At 43.6% G+C, this 22,050-nt stretch overlaps 1 protein-coding gene across 2 annotated transcripts in view; it reads left to right on the top strand.

Moving 5' to 3' along the window:
- The window catches only part of ALDH3A2 (aldehyde dehydrogenase 3 family member A2), a 391,270-nt gene that overhangs the window by 172,986 nt on the left and 196,234 nt on the right, over positions 1-22,050 (top strand). For both annotated transcript variants that reach the window (XM_086955006.1, XM_086955005.1), the window contains exons 5-6: positions 9,514-9,631; positions 15,611-15,752. In XM_086955006.1, the coding sequence (XP_086811132.1) occupies positions 9,514-9,631; positions 15,611-15,752 (260 nt within the window). The remainder of the gene's footprint in view (positions 1-9,513; positions 9,632-15,610; positions 15,753-22,050) is intronic.

Genomic DNA, 22,050 nt, shown 5'->3' with positions numbered 1-22,050 from the left:
AAAACCCTGAAATTCTTTATTAAAAATAATTCTAATACTCCTAAAAAGAGCTGGGATGGAAAAAAACAATCCACTCCCAAAGAAAAAGTTTTCCAGTCCAGAGGAGGGTCTCCTCGACGGAGGGAAAGAACTCTGACTCGAGAACACCAGTCTCCCCAGAGGGAGCCCTCTGAGAAAAGATATAACCTTAGAAATAGGGATAATTTGAAGAAGCCTGATAGATATCAAAGTACTGATACACGTCCCTCTCGATCTTTTTCGCAGAAATCGGAAAGAAGAGGACGGTCAGACCCAGGAGAGCACACCAAGTCCAAAGACAAGGAACCTGCTCAAAGTAAAAAATCTCAATTTCCAAGAAAGAAGGTAGCCAGTATTAGAGTAATCGAACATGCCGAGAATACTGAGGACACAGGTGAAAAACGGGGAGTGGGCACAGACAATGCTAGACAGTGCAGCAGAAATCACCATAGCTCGCAAGATCCTGGTGAGTCATCTGGAGACAGTGGAAACGAATGAATACATTCAAGTAGAAACTGCTGACACCAGAGTTAGCGAGCCCCATAAGATATACAAAATAACACTGCGTATAGAGGGTGATAAGACTAGGAAAATAAAGGGTCTATTTTGGGATAAACTCTCAAAAGGCTATGACATTCTGTTAGCTGAAAAAGATTGGCCCCCAGAGTTTGTCAGGGAGTGCCCTCGTGGCGAAGAAATGATTATGCCTGCCTTCTCGAATCACATTCCGATTCACACTAAATATATATATGCAAGGAAATGGGCAGTAGCCCAGGCACCAGCATTAAATAAAAATCATGTAGGATGGGATGAGGACTCTCCTCCTCACAAAATCCAGTTAAAAAGTCAACCGACTGCACAAAAGCAGTATCCCATTTGGCAAGAAGCTAAAAAACAAGTCAGGGTGATATTAGATCAACTTGAATATCAGGGGGTGATTGAAACATGCACCTCTCAAATGAACAATCCCTTGTTTCCTGTCTCCAAACCGGACGATTCATATTGTCTAGTTTTGGACTACAGACACCTTAATGCATGTTGCAAAACATTTGCAGTACAAAATTCGCATAGTGCTGCAATAATGAATAACATAGTTAGGAAAAAATATAAAACGACATTAGACATATCAAATGGTTTCTTTTGTCAAAACATTGCACCAGAAAGCAGATACTTGACCGCTTTCTCAGTAATGGGGTCTCAGAAAAATTTCTGGAGGCTCCCACAGGGATTCAAGAACAGCCCAGGACTATTTTCAGCCAGAGTAACAGAGTTACTACAAATGTATGATGATGAGGCATTATCTTATGTAGATGATAGCTATCTTACAGACGACGACTTGGAGACTCACTTGAAAAGAGTGAACACCATAATACTTGGGTTCGCAGCAGAGGGTTACAAATTCAACTTTAAAAAGTCTCGAATTGCCCATTCTTAGGATACGAATTATCAAGTGAAGGAAAAAGCCTAGCGGACAACTTTTTAGAGAAGTGCGCTGTACTCCAAGCACCAAAAACGCTGAAGAACTTACAATCGATTCTAGGTTTCCTGAATTTCGGTAAACTTACACTTTAAATTATGCGGAGAGGGTTAAACCTCTCTACGAACTAATTAAACCTGATTTTAAACCAATCACTTGGACTCAAAAACACACAGAAATTTTGAGATCACTGCAAACAGACATGTTAGCAAAAACAAAATTAGATACACGTGACAACACACGAAATCTTGTAATCCGAGTCATCCCAGGAAGATGCGGATTCACGTACCTGACCTCTAATGAGGGAGAAAAGGTACCAATTGCTTACAAATCACACTTGTACACACAAGCAGAAAAAGCATTCAGTCTCACAGAAAATACTGTGAAAGCAGTACAAACTGCACTAGCGAATGAAAGGGAACTAGCACACGGCAAAAGGATTAATGTTCTCACAGCGGAATCCGCCTTTGAGGCGCTATTCAGCCCAGTAAACCTGCCTACAGTGTCACTGGGTCCGAAATGGATACAGTGTGTAAATTCTCTTCGAGCGGAAGATGTGAAATACTATTTCGCCCCGCAATTCGAAAAACTGAATAATTTGACTTATGAAGAAGAATATCCTCTGCCAATCGAACTTCTGCCTCTCCCACAGTACGCCTGTATAATCTATACAGACAGATTCGTACAGCATTTAAACGTAGAGAACAAATCCTACGATGCACCCTGCGCGATTATTAAAGGTCGCTGGCTGTGCGGTAAATTCAGACCGAAAATAACAAAAACTGAATCAGTAAGAAACTGTTCGGCTCAGAGAGCTGAAATCAGATCTTTAAAGATGGTGCTTGAAAATGCAGAACATGAATTCCCTACACTAATCGTGTACGATTCGCATTTTTGCGTCAACTCGTACAACAACAAGTTACAGAGCTGGGTTCAAAATGATTACAAAGATGACACAGGTGCCACAATAAAGCATAAAATGCTTTGGAAACAGGTAGTTCTTTTACAGAAAGAACTACAAAAGACTCACGTGATACACTCTCTGAGTCACCAACGTGATGGCATTCACGTTGCAGGGAATTCATTGGCTGATGAAGCCGCGAAGGCAGCTGTGCAAACGGCTTCCGTAGCTGCGATTACTCGGTCACAAACAAAAATAGACAGCGACATTCTACAAGCTGTCAGTGCGTCAGTAAAAGATGATAAAAAAACACTCCCAAAAGGCTTGCCAGAAAAGTACTTATACTTAACAGATACGAATAATGTTCCTTTTGCTCGAATCCCTGGAGTGGGGGATAGAGTAATTCCAAACATGGAACATAGGTTAGGACTAATCAAAGCGGCACACGAAGGGCTTGCTTCTGCACACGCTGGCGTTTCCGCAACAACATCACTATTAAAACAGAGATATTGGTGGCCTCGCATGAGAATACAAACTAAGAAGTATGTATTAGAATGCGAAATATGCCAAAGAATGAAAGTATCAACAGTAAAACGACCAGCGCAGACACCCCTTCTCATCTCAGATAAACCATTTGCATGTGTTTACCTGGACCACTGTGGTCCCCTACAAAGGGACGGCAACTATAAATATATCATGGTCGCAGTGGATTCCTGTACGAGATTTATATGGATGTGGCCCCAGCGCTCGGCTGATGCCAGAACGGTTATAAAAGATCTGCGAGTCTTTATCGGCACATACGCAATTGCCATGTTCCATTCTGACCAGGGTCCTGCTTTCAGCTCTCGAGCTTATAAGGAGGCCATGGCCAGCATGGGCGTTGGCTTGCGATACTCTTGTCCATCACACCCCGAAGGGAACAGTGTAGTGGAAAGAAAAAACCGGGACATAAAGCAATCTATAACAGTGAAGGTATTAGGTTCGGGTGATGGGTGGGTCAAACATTTAATAAGTGTCCAGATCAGTCTTAACAATTTGCCAAGAAATTCTCTAAAAGGTTTCAGCCCATACGAACTATTGTTCGGAACTAGAATGTACATTCAGGACTTAGATAGTCAGGTATCAGTGGTAAAAGATAAGAATAAAGACTTTGACATCAAAGACCGTTTGGCTTTTTACAGGACTTGAATGAAACAAGAAAATCCTTAAGCAACATAAAGTTAAAGCAACAGCCAGCTACCACTGACGGGGCACCACCAGCCCCAGCAAGGCCTGTCTGGATTCCAAAGATTGGGGATCTAGTCAGAGAAAAAATAGCGGTGAAGAAGGAATTTGGGCCTTCTTACAGAAAAGCAGTACCTGCAATCAACGGAACAAGATCAGTAGTACTACCGCCCCTTGCTGGTAAAAAGGAGAACAGAGTTGTATCAATCGACCTGGTAAAACCACAAGCATGTGGCCTATAATCAACAGTAGGCCCAGTGGACTCCCGAGAAACAACAGAATACCCAAACTTGCAACAATCCAAGAGGTTCAAACTGAAAGACTAATCACATTCGATCAGCCTGCAGTGCACAGAGAGGGACTATGCAATAATGCCATGGAACTCGTGCCACTCGGAACACAGATTGAAACAGTTCGTCAAGAAACACCAGTCAACAATGACGTGGCATCAGAATGTGCTACCGAAAGACAAATTTGAAAGAACAATTCCAACAATTGACAGAACTGCCTCTGGTTACTTCATTAACTTCGACAACTTTTCTGAGGATCAAAGCAACGCCGAAGTGATGCCAGAAACAAAGACTTTTAAAGAAAAAGCAACATAACTCTTTCATCAACTGAAGGAAATTTACCTTATATCTCCCTGGTTAGAGTTCTGGTTTGGACTAGGGGTATTTTTCCTCCTGCTTTGGCTCATCATGGTACTTTGTTTGGGAAAATGTATTGAAGGAAAATACAGTTCAATGGACACAGCAAGTCAGAACATCAACTTAGTCCTCAAACCACACAGATCATCCCACGTAAAGAAAAGAGAACTGTCAACAGTAAATGTCACAGCCATTCCAATACCGGGGGGGTAGTATGGGACAAAACTGACTATGAAATATATGGTCCGGTCGAAATCCTGACATATCCTCACCAGTTCAAGGTTTCCTTAAGTGACTTTGTAAAACCAAGTACATTTTCTGATGATTGGGATTTTGAAAGTATTAATAATATGATGTCTGATTTAGTGTTGTCAGCAAGATTTACAGAACATGATTATTTACAAGGTTTGTCTAGTTATGAACAGATGTACTGCTTCTCACATTATGGGGATCATTACTTACATAAATCTGCACAACCTAGAAATGTTTTTAAATATAACCAATGGGAGCATTGTGCTACTCCACCTAAAAGCAGTTTGAAAACATTCTATGAGAAATTTCAGTACTTCTCAGGGTTTAACACCAGTGATGCAGAAACGTTTTATTATAAGCTGTTAGATAAAACAGGGTTGAAAACAATGCTGACAAACACTAAATTGATATATTCAGAAGCATTTTATGAAAACATGATGACATTTGGTTTTGATTTTTGGAAAAATACCATTGAGACAAAAACGATCTGGGGTACGAAAGATTGGCAGGTACAAGGCATAGCAGCATTATTTCGAGCCTGCATGATCCCAGAACAAATAATGTTCTTAAATGACCCAATTCAACAAACAACCTGTCTTGGCCTAGCTAAAATTAAAGACCTTAACAAACCGTCTATTCCAAAGCCAATACCTGATAATGCAACTACAGATATTGAAATAGACGTATCAAAATTTTTACATCTAAACAGAACACATCCTGATTGGAAAAAGTGGTTAATCTGGCCTACTGACACAAACAACTGTCAAGATAGATTCCTGAATAAAACACAGGGGTTAGCAATGACCAGACCAGACCCTAGATACTCCCAGAGACAACATCCAGGGATAGTAACAACATACAGTGTAGGGAAACTGTGCCTCGAATGGCTAGAATCATCCACACTGGCAGAAATTAAGCAATACTTATCTTTACTTAAAGATAGTGCTGATTTGTGCGATTTCATTCTGGGACCTCGCAAACAGCGTCAAAAACGTTTCATAGCGACCAGTATATATGCGGCTTACAACGAGGCTTGGAAAGTCACACAAATTGAAACAGCTGAAAAAATACGAGAAATTGATCGTATTAATTTAGAAAAATCAATTTCTGTTGTGGACAATGGGTTAATGACTCTGTCCTCCAGAATATATTCACTGGACAGTATTGTATCATCTGCCATAGATATAATAGACAAAGACTTGCTAATGTTACAGCATGGCCAGTCGCAATTGCGTTCTATTGTACAGTTAGGCTGGACGCTGCAAAATCTTCGTTCAGGCTACGTGCCATGGCGTTTAATCAACACAACGTCATTGTTTTCCATCTTTAACCTTACTGATAAACAAATCAGCTTGGGACAGAAAGGAGCGGACTATACAATCCTGAGCATCGAAAAACTTGAGAGATTACCTTTGACAATGTCAGAAAGTCCAGTCATTGAATGGATAATTCACAGGATTATCACAATTCCGATAACAACTTTCCGATTTAAAAATTGCCTTGAATACATACCGACTGGCCGATATGAACGTTTGGGTAAAGGGTACATTAAGTCAGCATGGAAATTACCATACACACACACATGCTATAGTGACAGCAACAAAAATGTATTTCTTAGTGGTGAAAACTGCAAACATTCACTAAGCGGTATACTTTTGTGCCAAGGTATTAATTTACACGGAGCCTGTGAAGGAAATTCAAACAACCTTTCATGCCACCAACATGTCACACCTGCAACGCAGATAGAGCCTTTCTTTAAGCAGCTCTCGAACGGGAGTTACATTCTAATAACGGATCACAGCTGTTGCGGCCTTTTGCCAGGGAAAGCATATCTCGTATGTGTAACTTCCATGGTCAAATGCTGTATGCAAGCATTGTTTCCAAACGGCCCTGGAGACACGGAGACTCCCGTATGGCCTTGTTTGAATGTCTCTTCTATACAAATTGATACTTTAAGCAGAATGAAGTCTGTGCTTTTGCAGACAACAGTGCTCATCACGTCATCAAAAGAGACGTATGATCTCCTAGTTGCAATGACAACATCAGAGATTCATGACCTTTTATCAACAAATTGCCCGTATATTTCACTGAAATGCGTAGCCAAATTCTTAACATGTCGAGTGCCATAGGCATCCCAAGCGTATTTAAGACCATTTTTTCGGGACTGTTAACACCATTCAAAACAATTCTGGGAATCATTCCTAATTTTGTCCATTCAGTCTTTGGCGGCATACCCCTACTTTTGGGACTTGTAGCAGGCATTTTATTTTTGACCCTCCTGCTCCGATATGGCAAGCCAAAACTCAGACATGACTCCGGCAGGGATGGAAGAAACAATCCTAGCAATACGCTACCGGGACCGAATAACTAGTGTCCTTGGATTGGCCAGGCTGAGAGATCTGAACATGACCTGGTTTCTTTCATTCAGACCTATATGGCAGAGCTGCATCTTACCTGTGCTTCGATGTATGCTATGCGGAGATGAGTGCGTGTTGAACACCTGTCTTGCACTTCCATCAGCAGTACCAATGGATATCGATACTTTGCTAAGTCCTGTAATGGCTCACGCATTGTGTTGTCCCCAGCGGCTACCAATCCTGATGACGGCATTCGTTGAGACTCCTGTGCTACGACTAGGTGGTAACAGTGGAGCGAGAAATAAAAGCAACATCACCCAGGTACGACCTTCTGTGAGCATTGCTGATCCAGACTTTGATGATAGCAATCATTCTCACACCTGCCAAGTTACAGCATTATCGAACTTGGTCGAACTGTCACCTGATTTTGTAGACCAATTCTTTGAGAGCCTGTCTGATATGATGTTCTCCCCCGAACAGAAACAATAATTTTTGAAAAGCATTCCGACGCACAGCGTTCCCATGAACTCTGAATTCGGCCTTCAGTTTTGATAAACAAAAACTACTGAAAAGCGTTGGAACTCTATTCCCCCGTTCACCAAGAAAAAGTTTTTTTTTTTAATTGAACATTTTTTCAAAATATTTACCTTTTTCTGGCACAAAAATTCTTTGCTTAAAGTAGACCTATTCATAAAGAACAGAACTTCTATTTTTAGGTAAATCTAGAGACATAATAACTTTACATCAGCCTCTAGCACATGTAACAGCAAATGCATTTCTATGTGATGAAATTATCTCGCCGCCTTTTCTGTACAAAGAGATATTTCATGTGTAATTTTTTTCAAAATCGTTCACTGATTACATATGCTATAATTTCGAATGATTTCTATGCTTAAAGACGTACAGTACCAATATTTCCATGTATTTCAAATACGCCATTTCAAATGCAGATATGTATTTTGGGGTGGCCAATGTTACACATGCATCTTATTGCTATAGTGTTTAGTAATTTGATGGACATAAATTCGTGGAGTGGGTGTTGTGTTCTAATCTAGGACCCCGATCAATACTATGTCCTTATGCCCCTATACGGCTATAATCCAGTTATACCCCTATAATGGCATAAACGATCAAGAGCGATATTTCAGAAACTCGTCTCTGGCCTAACACGATCAGAGCCACATTTCAGAATCTCTTCCTCTGCAGCTCATTAGAGCAAATGACACGGCAGAAGCCACTATCTAAGATTCCCAGATTACACTCTGAGTTCTTCAACAAGATAAAACTCAGCAACCTGGGAAAGCCCCGCTTGCTATGTTTTGATTAGTAATAGAACTCTAATGAGCACTGAGAGACGATCACTTCCTAGTGACATCTTTATTGACGTCTTATGTCCAAAAACTTACGTCAAACAAGGCCCCTTTCAGGTATAAATATTACCAACGTTGCCTTAAGCAAACGCTGCCTCAACGACATCGATGATAGCGATGGTGTGGTGAACATAGGAGCAGAACAGCTGTCCCCTGCAGAGCCCAGCAGATGCAAGCTGCCCAGGGACGCTGCCCCTCCTCCTGCTTGACGCGCTGAGAAAGATGCTGTCTTTTCTCTTGCCGAGAAAATCCAGCTCCGGCGTTTCCAGCCTACTCTTGCGAGTGACTGGGATATCGAGTCCTGGAAGGAGATACAAGACCTCCAACATTCTATTTCAGAGGTATGGTGTTGACTAAACCCTTAGAGAGAATTCTTGAAGCAAACCTTGGCAAAACCAACTTAACTAAAACTGCTACTTACTCCCTCCCAAGTATTAGGCTTAGGTCAGGTACACTGGGGTAGGCGTAGTTAGAAGCACCGGTTGAGTACGTTAGCTGAATGTATATATATGAATGTATATATTTTATTCATTTTAAACCATTGTATGGCTAAGAAACCATATCAATGCTTTTACAGTATTATTTCGCTATACTCATTTTACTGTACGCACTTTTTATAATAACTAGTCTTGCAATTGTGGCAATTCATTTCTCTTGCACGAGAAGAAAGACTGTTCAATAAATAATACCTTTTTATTGAAAACGCCCGTCTCTCTATTCTCTGCATCTTGGTGAAAGTAATCTGCACAACTGACTGAGTAAAATAACTGTCTATTGTTTCACACAACTCTAGAGATTGACTCTTATTCTAAGGAGCAAAGTTGTCATGTTTATGCGGTTGTTGGAAAACTGAATCCCTTCTTGTCTGATCACTTCCTATTCAGTCAAGAAAGTTACATTTCTGGATTTCTTTGTCTGAGGTTTGATCTGTGAACCATTTCTGCCAATTAGCACAAGAAAAAAGACCATTTAAATAAGTAATCTGGAACTGTTTGCTTTTGATAACTGATTTCATAGTTGTATGTTGTTATTTATAAATAGAATTGGGAATGGTGTCAGGAAACAGTCTAAATGGACAGTATTTCCTCTGCTAAAGTTTGTAAACAGTTACTGGTCTCTTAACTGTGGACGCTGTTCCGAAGTCTCTAGACTAGAGGAACTCGAAAAAGTACCTGGAGCTAGTTAACAGTCTTAATTTTATGTGATTTCTCAAGAGACACTGAAAATCTGTCGCTATTATTGCATGTTGTTTTGTGTTTGTTTCAAGGCGGATAACCTGGGGCAAATATGCCAACTGTGGACAGACATGCATTGCCCCAGACTACATCCTATGTGACCCATCCTTGCAGGGAAGAGTAGTGGAAAAGATTAAAGAAACTCTAAAGGTAAGAAACGTTTCTTTTACAGAACTCTGCTTTTGAATCTAGTTGTAATCACTCTCTTTCCTTTTGGGGTGTGGATGCAATGCTGCTTATTTTAAAACTTGGCACAGCCTCATGAGCCAGTTTTGCGTTCATTTGTGTGGGAATTTATAAATATGGTTTAATGACTAGGCCTTTTTTCTGAATATAAATTTCAGCAAATGAGATTTTCTGGGTAATGGCACAGAGTACTTCAGTCTCGCAGAATAATATATTCAGCTTTGGTTCATGTCTCTCATCTTGAAAATCATGCATTTTTCTCATAATGCCAGTCTACTTTCGTGGTGGTATCTTTATTAGTATATAGAACCTTTGTTAGCAGGGCACCGGCATTCATCTGTGATTGACTGGTGTATTGGTTGTATCCCAGTAACTACAATCTTTTTTCCTACAAGCTCATATTTAGCAGTGATAGTTTTATCCTGGGTACTTCAGAACCAGAAAGGCACTTCAGAACCACAAATTGCAGTAAGGTTCACTGCTTTTTTTCTAGCTATTATTTCATTGCCCTGGAACCGTTGAATCTTAGAGCGCCCTTCCCATCTTCTTGTATATTGCAGCCTCCAACTTTTCCCTTTGCGATTTGGCTACTTTTTCCTTTTTCCTTAAAAGCATAGAAAACTGGCAACATGCTATTTCTTCTGTCATGTTTTTCTGCCCATATTACTGTGGCCACTGTATAGTGAGAACCTCAGGTTAGACTTCATAGAAAGTGCGACTATTGGCATTCTGAATCCTGTGCCTGTTTTGTGGTTATTTAAGTAGTCAAACTACACATTCATCAGCCATCTGGTGCTAGCAGCTTATCTTTCTGAATCTGTCTTTAGTCTTCGTGTCTTGCACACTGTTACCATGTCTCTCCTTCCTTTGACCTTGCTCTTTTCTTCATGTAAACTGAAGAGCTTCTGAGGTCTCCGTCCACACCTTATTACTCCTTCTGCACTGCAGCCGAAAGCAACCTACAAGTAATTGATACCTGTTAACATAAGCACCATTAGGACAAGACAGTGCATTCTAAGAAGTAAATATTACCCCTGATCAAAGAATCGTAGGCATTCTACTTCTACCTTACAACTTAGATCGGGTCCTCTAAAAGCCCTGGTTAGTGTTTTCAATAAAATGTTAATGTTGTCATGGATTCGAGGAAATGTTTTATTTAGTGCCAGAATCGGAGTCCATGTTTATACTAGTTTACCACCAGAGAAGCTATTCCTTCTACCCGATTAAATAAAAGTTCTTGAAGGTCGTCTCTGCAGGTCATTCTGCCACTTTTCTGATCTCTTCCAGTGTACTTCTCAAAAACAAAGGCTTTAGGTGCCATTGTGCATCTGGCGGAATGATATCCAAAAAGCGAAGTCAATCCCAACTTCCAACATAGCTCACCTTACCTATCTCATAATAGATTTGTGTAGAAACTGCTCCAAAGGGCTTTTTAATGCAAATCAAAAGTTGAATAACTCACTCCGATGTCTTATTCTCATATTACGAAAGGCATCAAACCACATAGTTTTGGATTGTGGTCAGACTTCAAGTGAGAGACTATGTGGATATATGACTGGTTCAGTCTGGCTATGGTAAAAAATGACTCCCTTCAGAATGTGTAGTTTTCCAGCGAGATCAAGGGCTCTGACATATGCAACCCTTTTATGGAAGATGAGAATCGCCTTCCTAGGAAGGAAATAGGTATTGGGCCAAGAAAGTAAGTTTGAGAACTGAATTAACATTTCAGAGTGTAAAATACCTGTAACCTCGAGACTTAGAAAGGAGAATATCCCTGAAAAGTTTGTAAACCAGAAAGTGTCAACTATACTAAATCATCCCCTTGAGGGGGAGGTGTTCCACAGAAATGGTGGATTTAAAGGTGATTACAGACCTGTATGCCAGCCCTGCAATGGTCTGCTCAGTCAAGTAATTCAGAATATGGAAATGGTCTGCCCCCATGGGATCTATATCTTGCCGATATAAACTAATATTCTCTTCCAAGTATGTCTGTATCACATATCGGTGCTTTCCGACCAAGGCCTGCTAGTGAGGCCCTGAGCCTGTTACAAAATGCCTGGACTTGATTAGCGTCTTATGAAATCCGCCAGGCCATGAGCTGCCGGAGGCCTTGTGAGACCAGCTGGTGAGTGTGTGTACTTGACTGTGCCGCAGAAATTCTTGAAAAAGGGGGAGAAGGATTAGAAAATCTCAAAGTTCCACAAGAACTAGAGACCAAACTTTAACTCTCCAAAGGGGTCTTACAGCACCAGATTCACCCTCTGCCTCCTAAACAGGGTTGCCGTCATTGTGACCTTGACAAAGGAGGAAAAGATGTGTTTGGTCCTCCCCGCCCACTCGAGTCCGGGTGGTCCTCCCCGCCCACTCGAGTCCGGAAGGAAGGTGTGCAAAGCCAAAGCTCCTGGATCCTGGCGCCACCTGTTATATCTCTACAATTGATGATTAAGGTGGGAAATAAACATATCTTCCTCACAGGCGCCCCCAACACGCCACCAGTTCCTGCAAGACACCTGGATCCATCATCCAACTTTTAAGCTCATGAAGGTTGATCCTAGGACAATACCCTTTTTTGTCGCTCTGGAAATGGTTGCTCAAAAACCACAGCGGTGAAGGGTCAGTGGAACCACAACCCTGATGGCCTTCAAATCTGCCACTTTCTCATCTGTCCACTAAGACTGATTGGGGACAAGAGGAGCAGACATGGGTAATATTCTTGCCTTGGGCATGGTAGAACTCAATTTGAAACCCTCAGATGGTTTGAAGAATGCAGGCATCCCTCGTAGTAGACCGGGAAAAAGCTTTCCAACCTTCTGCCTTAGCTAGGAAGAAGGGATAAGACTCACTTAAGGAACCTCCAGGGGCATTGGTGGGTCTTCTGAATCTACTGGGGGTAAGAATGTGCCCTTTTGGATTGACAAAAATCTCTGAACTTAGAAGCATTCTGGAACTGAGGCTATTTCTTAAAGGATTGAGAGGAAATCGGAAGACAAGCTTCCATTTCCACTAACTTCCCAAGAAAAAATCAAAGGGCGGAAGACCCTGTTAATGAAGGCTTGGGCCTTGTCCAATACAGAGAAAAGAGGGGCAAACTTCCTTGGCTCCTTCAGGAATGGATCCCTAAAAAGACCCACATCATCCACGTAAAGTAGCCAACATGCCCAGCTTCATGTCCATAAACATCGGTGCTCTGTTGACAACATGCAATTAGCACTGCAAAGAAACATCTGACCCACTTGGCCCAATCTGACAGGATCTCTGGAGAGAGCAGCTTTTCGGAGACCTTGGCACCTGTGCCACATCAGATTTTGGTAAGATGCCCACCAGTATCTAAAAGCTTACCTTAGCAGGCCCTCCAGGGCTTGTTAATAGTACTCTCTTCAAGTCCTTTACACATTTAGACAGAAATGTGACAATTTTCCTGTCCATCTCGGATGAGAGAGGCCATCTCCTCCAGCAAGGGGTGTGGTCACTCAGCCTGGCTTTCTTGAACCTCCTTGTTCAGGGGTTTGTCGATGCTCTGTGCCACATATTCTCTGAAGGGCACAACTCTGAGGACATAGGATGGTAAAGGTCTACTGGTTCCTACATGTCAAAGCGCTGGGCCAGGCTTGCATAGGGTGCCGACAGGTAGCAGGGATGTCTAGGGACTTCATTTCCATCCTAGGCCGTGAGCCCATGTCAGCCTTTAGATCCTCCTTCATGGAAAAAGTACCACTTCCGCCACGAAGGAGAGGGTTCTTGTTCTGGGGTATGGGCACGTTTAAAAGATTCCCATAGGCATTCAAATGCAACTGAGTGTATAGGATCATCTATCTTGCACTCTGCTTTACCTTCCTCGGGTCCCTCCCCTGGCAACTCTGCTCCCTTAGCTTCAAGTCCTTCCTGGGCCTAGATGTATCGTAATCACCCCCTCCCACCCCCCCAGACCTCCGCTCCCCAAGGAGTGGTTAAGGTGAGCTGCTGCCAGGAGCAGAAATTGTCTTTCCGAGGGGTTGCAACGTCTCCTAGACTTCCTTCGTAATGGACAAGTCTAGCATTCCAGGTAAGACTTCTTCCTTTAGTAGGAATCTAGAGAGGTGTTGGTTTGGGGGTGTACATAGGAGACTGGAGATGCATATCATAAATAGGTATGATTCTCACCCTAACTCAGCCTGCAAACACACAAAGCCCAAGTACGAGCAGAAAAACAATCCTGGGAAAAATACTAATAGCTCTTTGCTGAATTTGCCCTCTGAAGCCTGAAAAGCACTAAGGGAACGGAGACCCGAACAAGTACTCCCAACTGAAAAACACTCTACTCTGATATAGCACAAGAGGATCCCTGTGCCTACAGCACCCTGCAAGGAGTGGAGTAACTAAGCTCCTAATTACAGGCTCTCTTAGAACCTGGAAGTGCATGCATCCAGCGTCCCCTAGGGAGCAGAGGACCACACTACAGCAGAGCGAATGGTGCTATGGCAATCGAGAAGGATGGGCCGAGAGCAGAATTGATGAGAAACCTGCAAGCACTCTCAATTAAATGCAGCGCAACCAAGCCAAATTGGTTAGCTAGGCACTAAAATACTGCTGGGCAGGATGAAAAGAGAAAGACCAAAGGAATGGGCTTTTCTGCAAATTAATTTAAATGTGAACATTTTACGATGCTGAGACAAGGAGTTGAAGAGCTATGAGCATAATCCTTGGCCACCGGTTATGACATTGAATTTAATTTATTTCTTTTGGACTTGTTTTAAAAGGGCAAGAAAACATGACAATACAATTCTTGATTGTGCTAGTACTATTTCAGAGCTGTGTGTTGTATCTAACCCTGGGCGAAGCACTACGCTACGCTCGCGGAGTTTGCGAAGTTTGCGCAACTTCGCACTACGCGAGCTGCACGTAGCACAGTGCGAACACGCGTAGTGCAGCGTAGCGTAGTGCAGCGCTCATTTTCTGCTTGTTCGCGGTCCTGAACGTCATGTTCGCGACCACGCGCAAGCAAAATGACATCCCGGCGAGATTCTCAACGCGGGGAGGTAAGGTTTCTCATTGTCAGTGGTTGCGCATGCTCGAGACCGCTCTCAATGAGAAACTACCAGTTGGCTTTGAGAAAGCTGCAGCTCGAGTAATAATCTACTCGTGCAGCAGAAAACTACAGCTCGCACTGTGCAAGATGCCGTTTTCAATGATTGCACAGTGCTGGATGCTTGTTTGCACTGTGCAATCATTGAAAACACATCTTGCACAGTGCGAACATGCTACTACGCAGCTCGCGAAGTGCTACGTGAAGTTCGCGTAGTGCGAAGAGCACTTCGCGTAGCGCTACTTCGCGAACTACGCCCACCCTTGTATCATGTTTTGATGAGAGAGATTTTTTTTTTGCTTAGTACTTTTATAAGAGCAGACTTAAGCCCTCAATATGCTTTTCCTGTAATGATCTCCCTGGGTGCGATATCACCCTGGGACACTGTGCAATCCAGTGTGCCTGGACCTGAAGTTAATGGGTCTGGAAACATATGACCTGTTTATATAATGGTAAACCAAGAATGAAGAGGGTAGGGGCAGTGGACCACTGCCCCTTCAGCACAATGAGGAGAGCAGCAAACGTTTCTCCACCCCATCACCCCTCACAGTCTATTACCCCAGAGGCTCTCTCTGCCCAACACCACTTCACTCGCACTAATCCCTGCTGATATTAACCCCAGGATTGTGAAAAGATCCTGGTTTTCACCCTGTATTTTTAGGACACATAGTTGTTCTCAATTCTGGGCACTAAAACATGTAATGGCTGGAATTAGGTACTGGGATACAGTCTACAATTAAAGTTTTTGGACCTCTGGTATCCCTGTACCTAAATCCTGCCAAATCCTAATGAGGGTATTTGATTCAAAGACTTTCCCCCTCTCGGTGTTGTAACATCCTCCATGTTCTTGCTGCTAAGTAACTATTTTTTCATATTATAAGGAGTTTTATGGAGAAGATGTAAAGAAATCACCAGATTACGAAAGGATTATCAACAAACGTCACTTCAGTCGGCTGATGGGTTTGCTGGAAGGACAGAAAATCGCCTTTGGGGGACAAAATGATGAATCTACCCGATTCATAGGTATGTGCTGTATCGTATATTTAGTGTTGGCTTCTAAACAATTACTGAATCAATATCTGTCAGTCTGTTTTCTATAATTAGTCTGGACTGTATAGCAGGACGATGTTGTGAAGGAGCTTCTTAAAAATATTCCTCTTACTCAAATACTCTAACTTAAAGATATGCTAAGTTTGATGCCCATTGTACACCCTCACTGTTTACATTAAGGACTACAGTGTTGATTCCTTACATTTATATTCTTTATTTCAGACTGTTCGTTTTTCCTGTGATTACAATGGGTTTGTACTTGGAAGTTTACAATCTATACAAAAGCAGATTCCCAACAGGATGGGGACAAACAGCAGTGTAACACTTGTTGGCATATTTGGTTTCTCAGGTTCATTAATACAGTTCCATCAAAGAGTAGAAGGCATCTAAATCTGACTAATCTGACGAAAATCCCTAAATGGAGACATAGCATGTAATGGCCATTATTTGCAAATGGAATCTTTTTTTCAGGTTTGGGTGCTTACCTGTAATTCTGTTTGGGTTATCCGCTTTCCAATATATAGTTGTCTGCAGCAAACACACACTGAAATATGTGGTAGACAAATGCCCTAGAGAAGCTGCTACCGTATGAGAAGAAAAAGCCAAAGGCAATAAAAAAAAAACCTTGCTGAACAAAGACTTCAGAGGAATGAAGAAAACTAGGAACTCACCCTCCAGCCAGACTAAGGAATTTAATCAGTAAATGAGTAGGACAATAAAAAATGACAGACAACCACACGTGAAAAGAATCATAATGGATTGGGAAATTAAGAACGATTTCAAGGGAGGAACAGCCATGATTGATAGGGAAAACAAAGGAGAATAAAAACCTGATGTTGACTATCTGCAGTGTCTTCTTAATAGGCAGCTGCAAACTCTCTGGCCGGTGATTGATTTGTTGGAGCTCTAGATAGAAGGTATCAGTAGCACAGGATGGAACAGACCCAGATAAGAGACTCTCCCAGCACACAGCTGCGGGCTTCAAAGGGTGTCTTCCGAGTACTGAGCTCCAGGCTCCCGGCCAAGAAGCTGCAGCGTCCTTACTAGTGTGGAATATCCAACTTTTATATGATTTTCCAGGTTTGCCTATGCTTTGGTACAGGGCAACGGAAAAAATTCCAAACTCTGCATCTGGTGTAATTGTTGTTTCCTTTCATTGAATTGAGTTTACGATTGCTTTTTGGCATAGTCTATAATGGTGGACCATCTCTGTCATACAGTCTGATGGAGGCTCTGTCTCAAATCTTTGAGTAGCACAGTCCTGCCAAGCATCACGCAACAGGTTTGATACTCACGCATTTCAGTGCGGTGATCCGCATCACCACACTGAAATGCATTGTCACACATTTTGTCACCTGCCAGGGCGCGCCACCAGTGGCGCCTGTTCCTGGGCTCTCTGCTGCTTTGAGAGACGTGCTGCTTGTTGAGCGCAAGTTCCTAAATGGTTAACCGATCTGCTCTCAGCTCTGTGGAGTGGCTGAGAGCGCTACAGTATATCTCTGTACTCTGCCCAGGCAACTGCCTGCTGTGTTGCCCTGGAAACAATGAATGCAGCTAATGGTGCGTTGCGTGGCTTACTCAGACTCATCACACACTGCAGGGGTGGGGCTGCCCTCTCAGCAGTCGATACTGCTGTCAATCACCGTGGCAGCTTGGGGGCCGGGATTAATAATCCGGATGTGCCGGCCACGGCGGTAGAGAGTGCCGTCATGTCCCGGAGGAAGTAGGCAGAAGTGGCGGGGGATCTGAATGCAGCAGCACAAGACACTTGAGTCAGGAAAGGGGCAAGTCAGTTAGGCGCATGAAGAATGTGCGGCGACGGGACTCCGAGTCGCTGGGCAGAGTCTCACACAATGCCATGGCCAGGCAGCGCGGCATGCATGAGGCCTCACCTGTGGCTACAATGCAGCATGATCGGTCCGGCACGCTGCGTGTGCCGTGGGGAGACTGGCGCTGCAGACCTGCGCACACTGCTGCAGGGCTGGCATGATCATGATGTGTGGGGCGCCGTCCGCCGTCCGAGGAGAGGCTGCAGGTGCAGCACAAACTGCACTCAGAGGTCTGGTCCCCCGCCTACCGTGCGGCTCAGCGGCAAGCGCCTGCTGGCCGGGCTCAGCGCCCACCGCCCGGTATCACCCATGGCTAGCAGAGGGTAGAGAAGTTGAAGAACTTCAAAGAACAACTCAGTAAGTACTAGTAGAACTTTACTAGTAATACTCGTCTGACTGTCTGAGGGAGCCTGCTGTACTCAGTGCTCTCTGCCATTCTGAGACTCTGCCAGTCTAAGTGTGCAGTGTGTTATGCAGTAGTTACGTCGGCGGCTGGGCTAACTTGTTGTGGTGTAATGTGATGGGTGTCTCTACTCTTAATGTCACACAGAACTCAGCCTCAGCTGCACACACGGCACTGACCGACTCACACTTTTGTGACATTCTCAGAGGCCCCTGAGTCCTCTCATCATACTCTACAGATTTTTCAGGCAGAAGCTGGCCAGGGGGCGTACTAGGGTTAGTGCCCTCCCATTTCTTGTACTCTGCTGCATTTTCAAGAACTTCTTGGTGTTTCTTGTTGCTCAAATGGCTGTAATTTCTGATATTTAGACATTTCCCTAGTCTTCATTTTTTGCCTGCGAGAAAGTTTCACTCATTGTTGTTGAAATGTCACTCATAATTTTCCAAAAATTACAAAAATGTCACACGTGGCAATCTGAAACCTTGGCAGCTATGGTAGCAGTAACCCTCTGCACAAGAATAAAGGCTAGAGTGGTACTAATAAAGGCCCGTCTGGCGCTCTGCACCTAAGGGAGTCCTGTATTATTTTTCTACATCAGGCTGCTCAGGAAGATCTTCCTGAGCTGTCTGATTGTTTTTAGGTCGAGTTTACTCGAACCTATTGCTGTCCATCCAAAAGCTGACTTTTTACGATCCGGATTTTGACAAGTGCATGTACTCTCGTGCACGAGCTTGCCCGAGCCTTCTGCCTGCCTCCTGCCTTGAAGGCAATCTGCTTCTCCGCCCCCCTGGCAGCCAAACGCTCTTCAAAGGGTTTGCTCCACGCCCCCCGCCTGCACCACTCTCCATACTTCTCCTCCCACCTCCCACGGCCGTCCTTCCTGCCCGCCTCGCACACCACATCAAAGCCTGTCCAGCCTGTGCCTTCTCTCCCTACCCTTAACCCTTCACCCTGCCCCCACCACCTCTCGATATTGCTGCTTGTTTTAAACTTGTTTAAGACTTGTTATTAAATGTAGACTTCGTAAATTTTGGCCATTTTCTCCAGGTTTTAAACATTTTGTAAATTGCCTGCATATTTTGAGTAATTTTGATAAACGCCCTATGGTTTTGTTTCCCTTCATCGGTTTCAATGTGAATCGACAGCCTGCAAAAGCATCAGAGAGGGGGAAGGAATGGCTGGGTCCAGAGAGGCTCGGGCGAAGCTGCAGCCGGGAGGCTAGCGGTAGAGGCTGGCACTGACATTGGCACATCCTTAATATGAAAGCAGTTCAGCCGAGTGCCCTCTGTGCCAGGGGTTGGGCGCCTGCAGTGTGAGCCATGGTTCTAGAACCCTTCTCAGAGCTGCGATCATTGTAACGCCACCCAATCACAGAGATGGTGCAAACTCCATGCGTCACACCCACTTGTAGCAAATGCGTCAGATCCGGTCAGCGGGAGAGCGGGCATACGTAGCACGTCCCCAGCAGTGCCTTTTGGAGCACACCACTCAAATATGACTAACTCCCAGTGTGCTCGGGCACTGCCATTTACAGAGACTACATGTGTCATTGAAATGACGACTACATCAGAGTCAGACTTGCACTTTTACTACACAGTAAAGAAACAATACTGTATGACAATCGGGGTTTTGTGTGCATTTATTATTTGCGCCTCACACAAGTGTTTTGGTTTGTTTTAATCCTATTAAAATATTTCTCTCTATTACACTTTAGAATTGCAAAAAAGGCCCTATTTGTCCTATAAAATATTTGTGTATTTTACTTGCAAGTAAATGTATGCGTCCGTTGAAAAAATATTTGCTATTCCCCAGTCAGCCCCTTCTTGTGCCCGAAGGTTGTCGCTTGTTACTGCTTGCCTCTGCGTGCGTGTTTAGGTAAGTGTGCATCAGTGACAGGTGCGTGCTTTACTCACGCAGCTCCATTGTCTATGCAGTGAAATACGTGCGGCATTACACTGTCTGCCGGCGCACGCACTTTCCTTTTGGCTTTTGGTACTTTGTTTAAGGGTGGAACTGTGGCATGGGAGAGTGGTCACTTGTGCAGATAAGGTGGTTGTAACGCGCAGTATATATGTGATTCTGTTGGTGAGTGTGGGCAAACCCTTGAGTCGGAGTGCTCCCTCACTCACCAATGATAATACACTGCTCAGCCCCTATGATCTCCATGCACGTCCTGCACCCTTCTCTTTCTTCATGTATAACAGGGATAAACAAGCGTCTTCACCCCAAACCCTAGCGAGTTCACGTGAACACAAGCACGCGCTTTTCCCCTACATTGGCTTTCATGCTGGTTTACACTTCCAATTACCCTACCTCTCCCACAAAGCAAGCCAAGAACATCAAAGAGACCGGCCGCTTTGAGTCCATTTGCCACCCACCATCCACTTCACGCGCTCCTCGCTCCTCCTCCCAGCGCTACCTTTCCTCTGCCGGCTACTTTTAACTTGTTTACCGTGGGATCAGTAGCTCGGTAAATTGTTGGAGTTTGCAAGCTCTTCTCTCGATCCCTTTTCTTACACTGCAAGTGGTCAGGGATTTACTCCAGTAAAGGGCTGGAGTTGCTCCGTTTCTAGGTGGGGAAAGGTAATGGTGCACACCAAATTTCGTGTTAGTGCAGGGGAAGAGGTTTCTCTGTGTTGGCTTTGCACATAACATAACCCGGGAAAGCTTTCGCTGCGGATACAAGAAGACAAAATGTGTATTTGTACGACAGGCTGCCTCTCCCCAGAAGAATAGCCCCCACCCCCCAACATCACCCGCTGGTGAAAGAGCAGATGATCCCCGTCCTAAGCATCCCTTGGCGTGTTTGTGACCCTCGGAGCTCACACGTGTCTGTCTCCGCTAATGAAATCAGTGGCACACAGGCATTGTTCGACTGGCTGCTTCCCGTGCAAAGAATGTCTGTGGCCCTGTGCACAGACAGCCCAGCCTTCAACTCAGGGCAAGAAGAAACCCGTTGTACAGTTTTCAATCCTTCCAAACTCTAATGGGTATTCCAAAATATGTTTATTTTTTATCAGAACATCTGTCTGTCCGCGGGTAAATGTGCGCTGATATTATCGCCGGTCCCATCGTGATAATGTAGACTCTCGAAGATTAACAACCATTAGGGCCGTTGAAAGAAAACCATGCTTTCGATTATTTATTTATTTTTTTATTTTATTTTATTTATCGAATCAGTCATTGATACTAATGTCAGAATGAGAAATGGAAAGGAAGGGATTCTCGTGAGTTATCCTATTTGCAGACATTTAAAGAACTATGAAGCAATTGAGCCCTGGTGGTGTGAATGAATGTAGTCAAAAGATTATAAATGAAAACTATGTAAACACGGTAATGCAATTTTCTAACTACTTTCCATGTGACGCAGTGCATGTTTTAATAATTTCAGACTCACTTGCGAACAACGCATGTTATGGAATATACACAATAGGTTCTGCCTTAAATGTAAGGCAGATGCTGCAGCCCGCTCAGATACTTAACGCTGTGACTTTCACTGGAGACTGGCGTGAGCAACAAGACAATAGTGGCTGATTTCAGCTGTGTGCATGCGAAACCCAATACATATCCATAGCTTGTTTTTGTGCTCTGGCAGGGGCCACGGGTCCCAGCGGGTGCACGGTCTCGGCCTTTGATGTGGACCCAAACCTCCCTCTGTAGCATCCGCACCAGCTGTGATGCTTCACCACACGGTGCTGCATCATAAACCAGGGGCTGACATCCCTTGCCGGCCCTGCTGCGGCTGGCTCGCAGGCTTCTTGTTGATTTAAGATTTTCTCCTTCTTCAAAGAGCCCGATTTCGTTTAATCCAGATTTAGTGTGACCCCTATATTATCTCCTAGAGTAATGCTTAATACGAAATTTCTATCTTTAACTTTTCACAATGTTTTTCTTAAGGATTATGCTTGTTTCCATTTTTGGTATTCTCGCAGTTATTTTACCACTATCTTTCCCCTAATGTGCCTTTTTTTTAATTCGTTCACCATAATCCACACTTTATTGTTTAGAGCTCGCATTTGCAAGAGTTTAAGCTATGGTT

This window comes from Lissotriton vulgaris, chromosome 2_1, assembly GCF_964263255.1.
Source record: "Lissotriton vulgaris chromosome 2_1, aLisVul1.2, whole genome shotgun sequence".
NCBI lineage: Eukaryota > Metazoa > Chordata > Amphibia > Caudata > Salamandridae > Lissotriton > Lissotriton vulgaris.
Note: the sequence above shows the minus strand (reverse complement) of the source record. Positions and strands in the feature narration are given on the sequence as shown.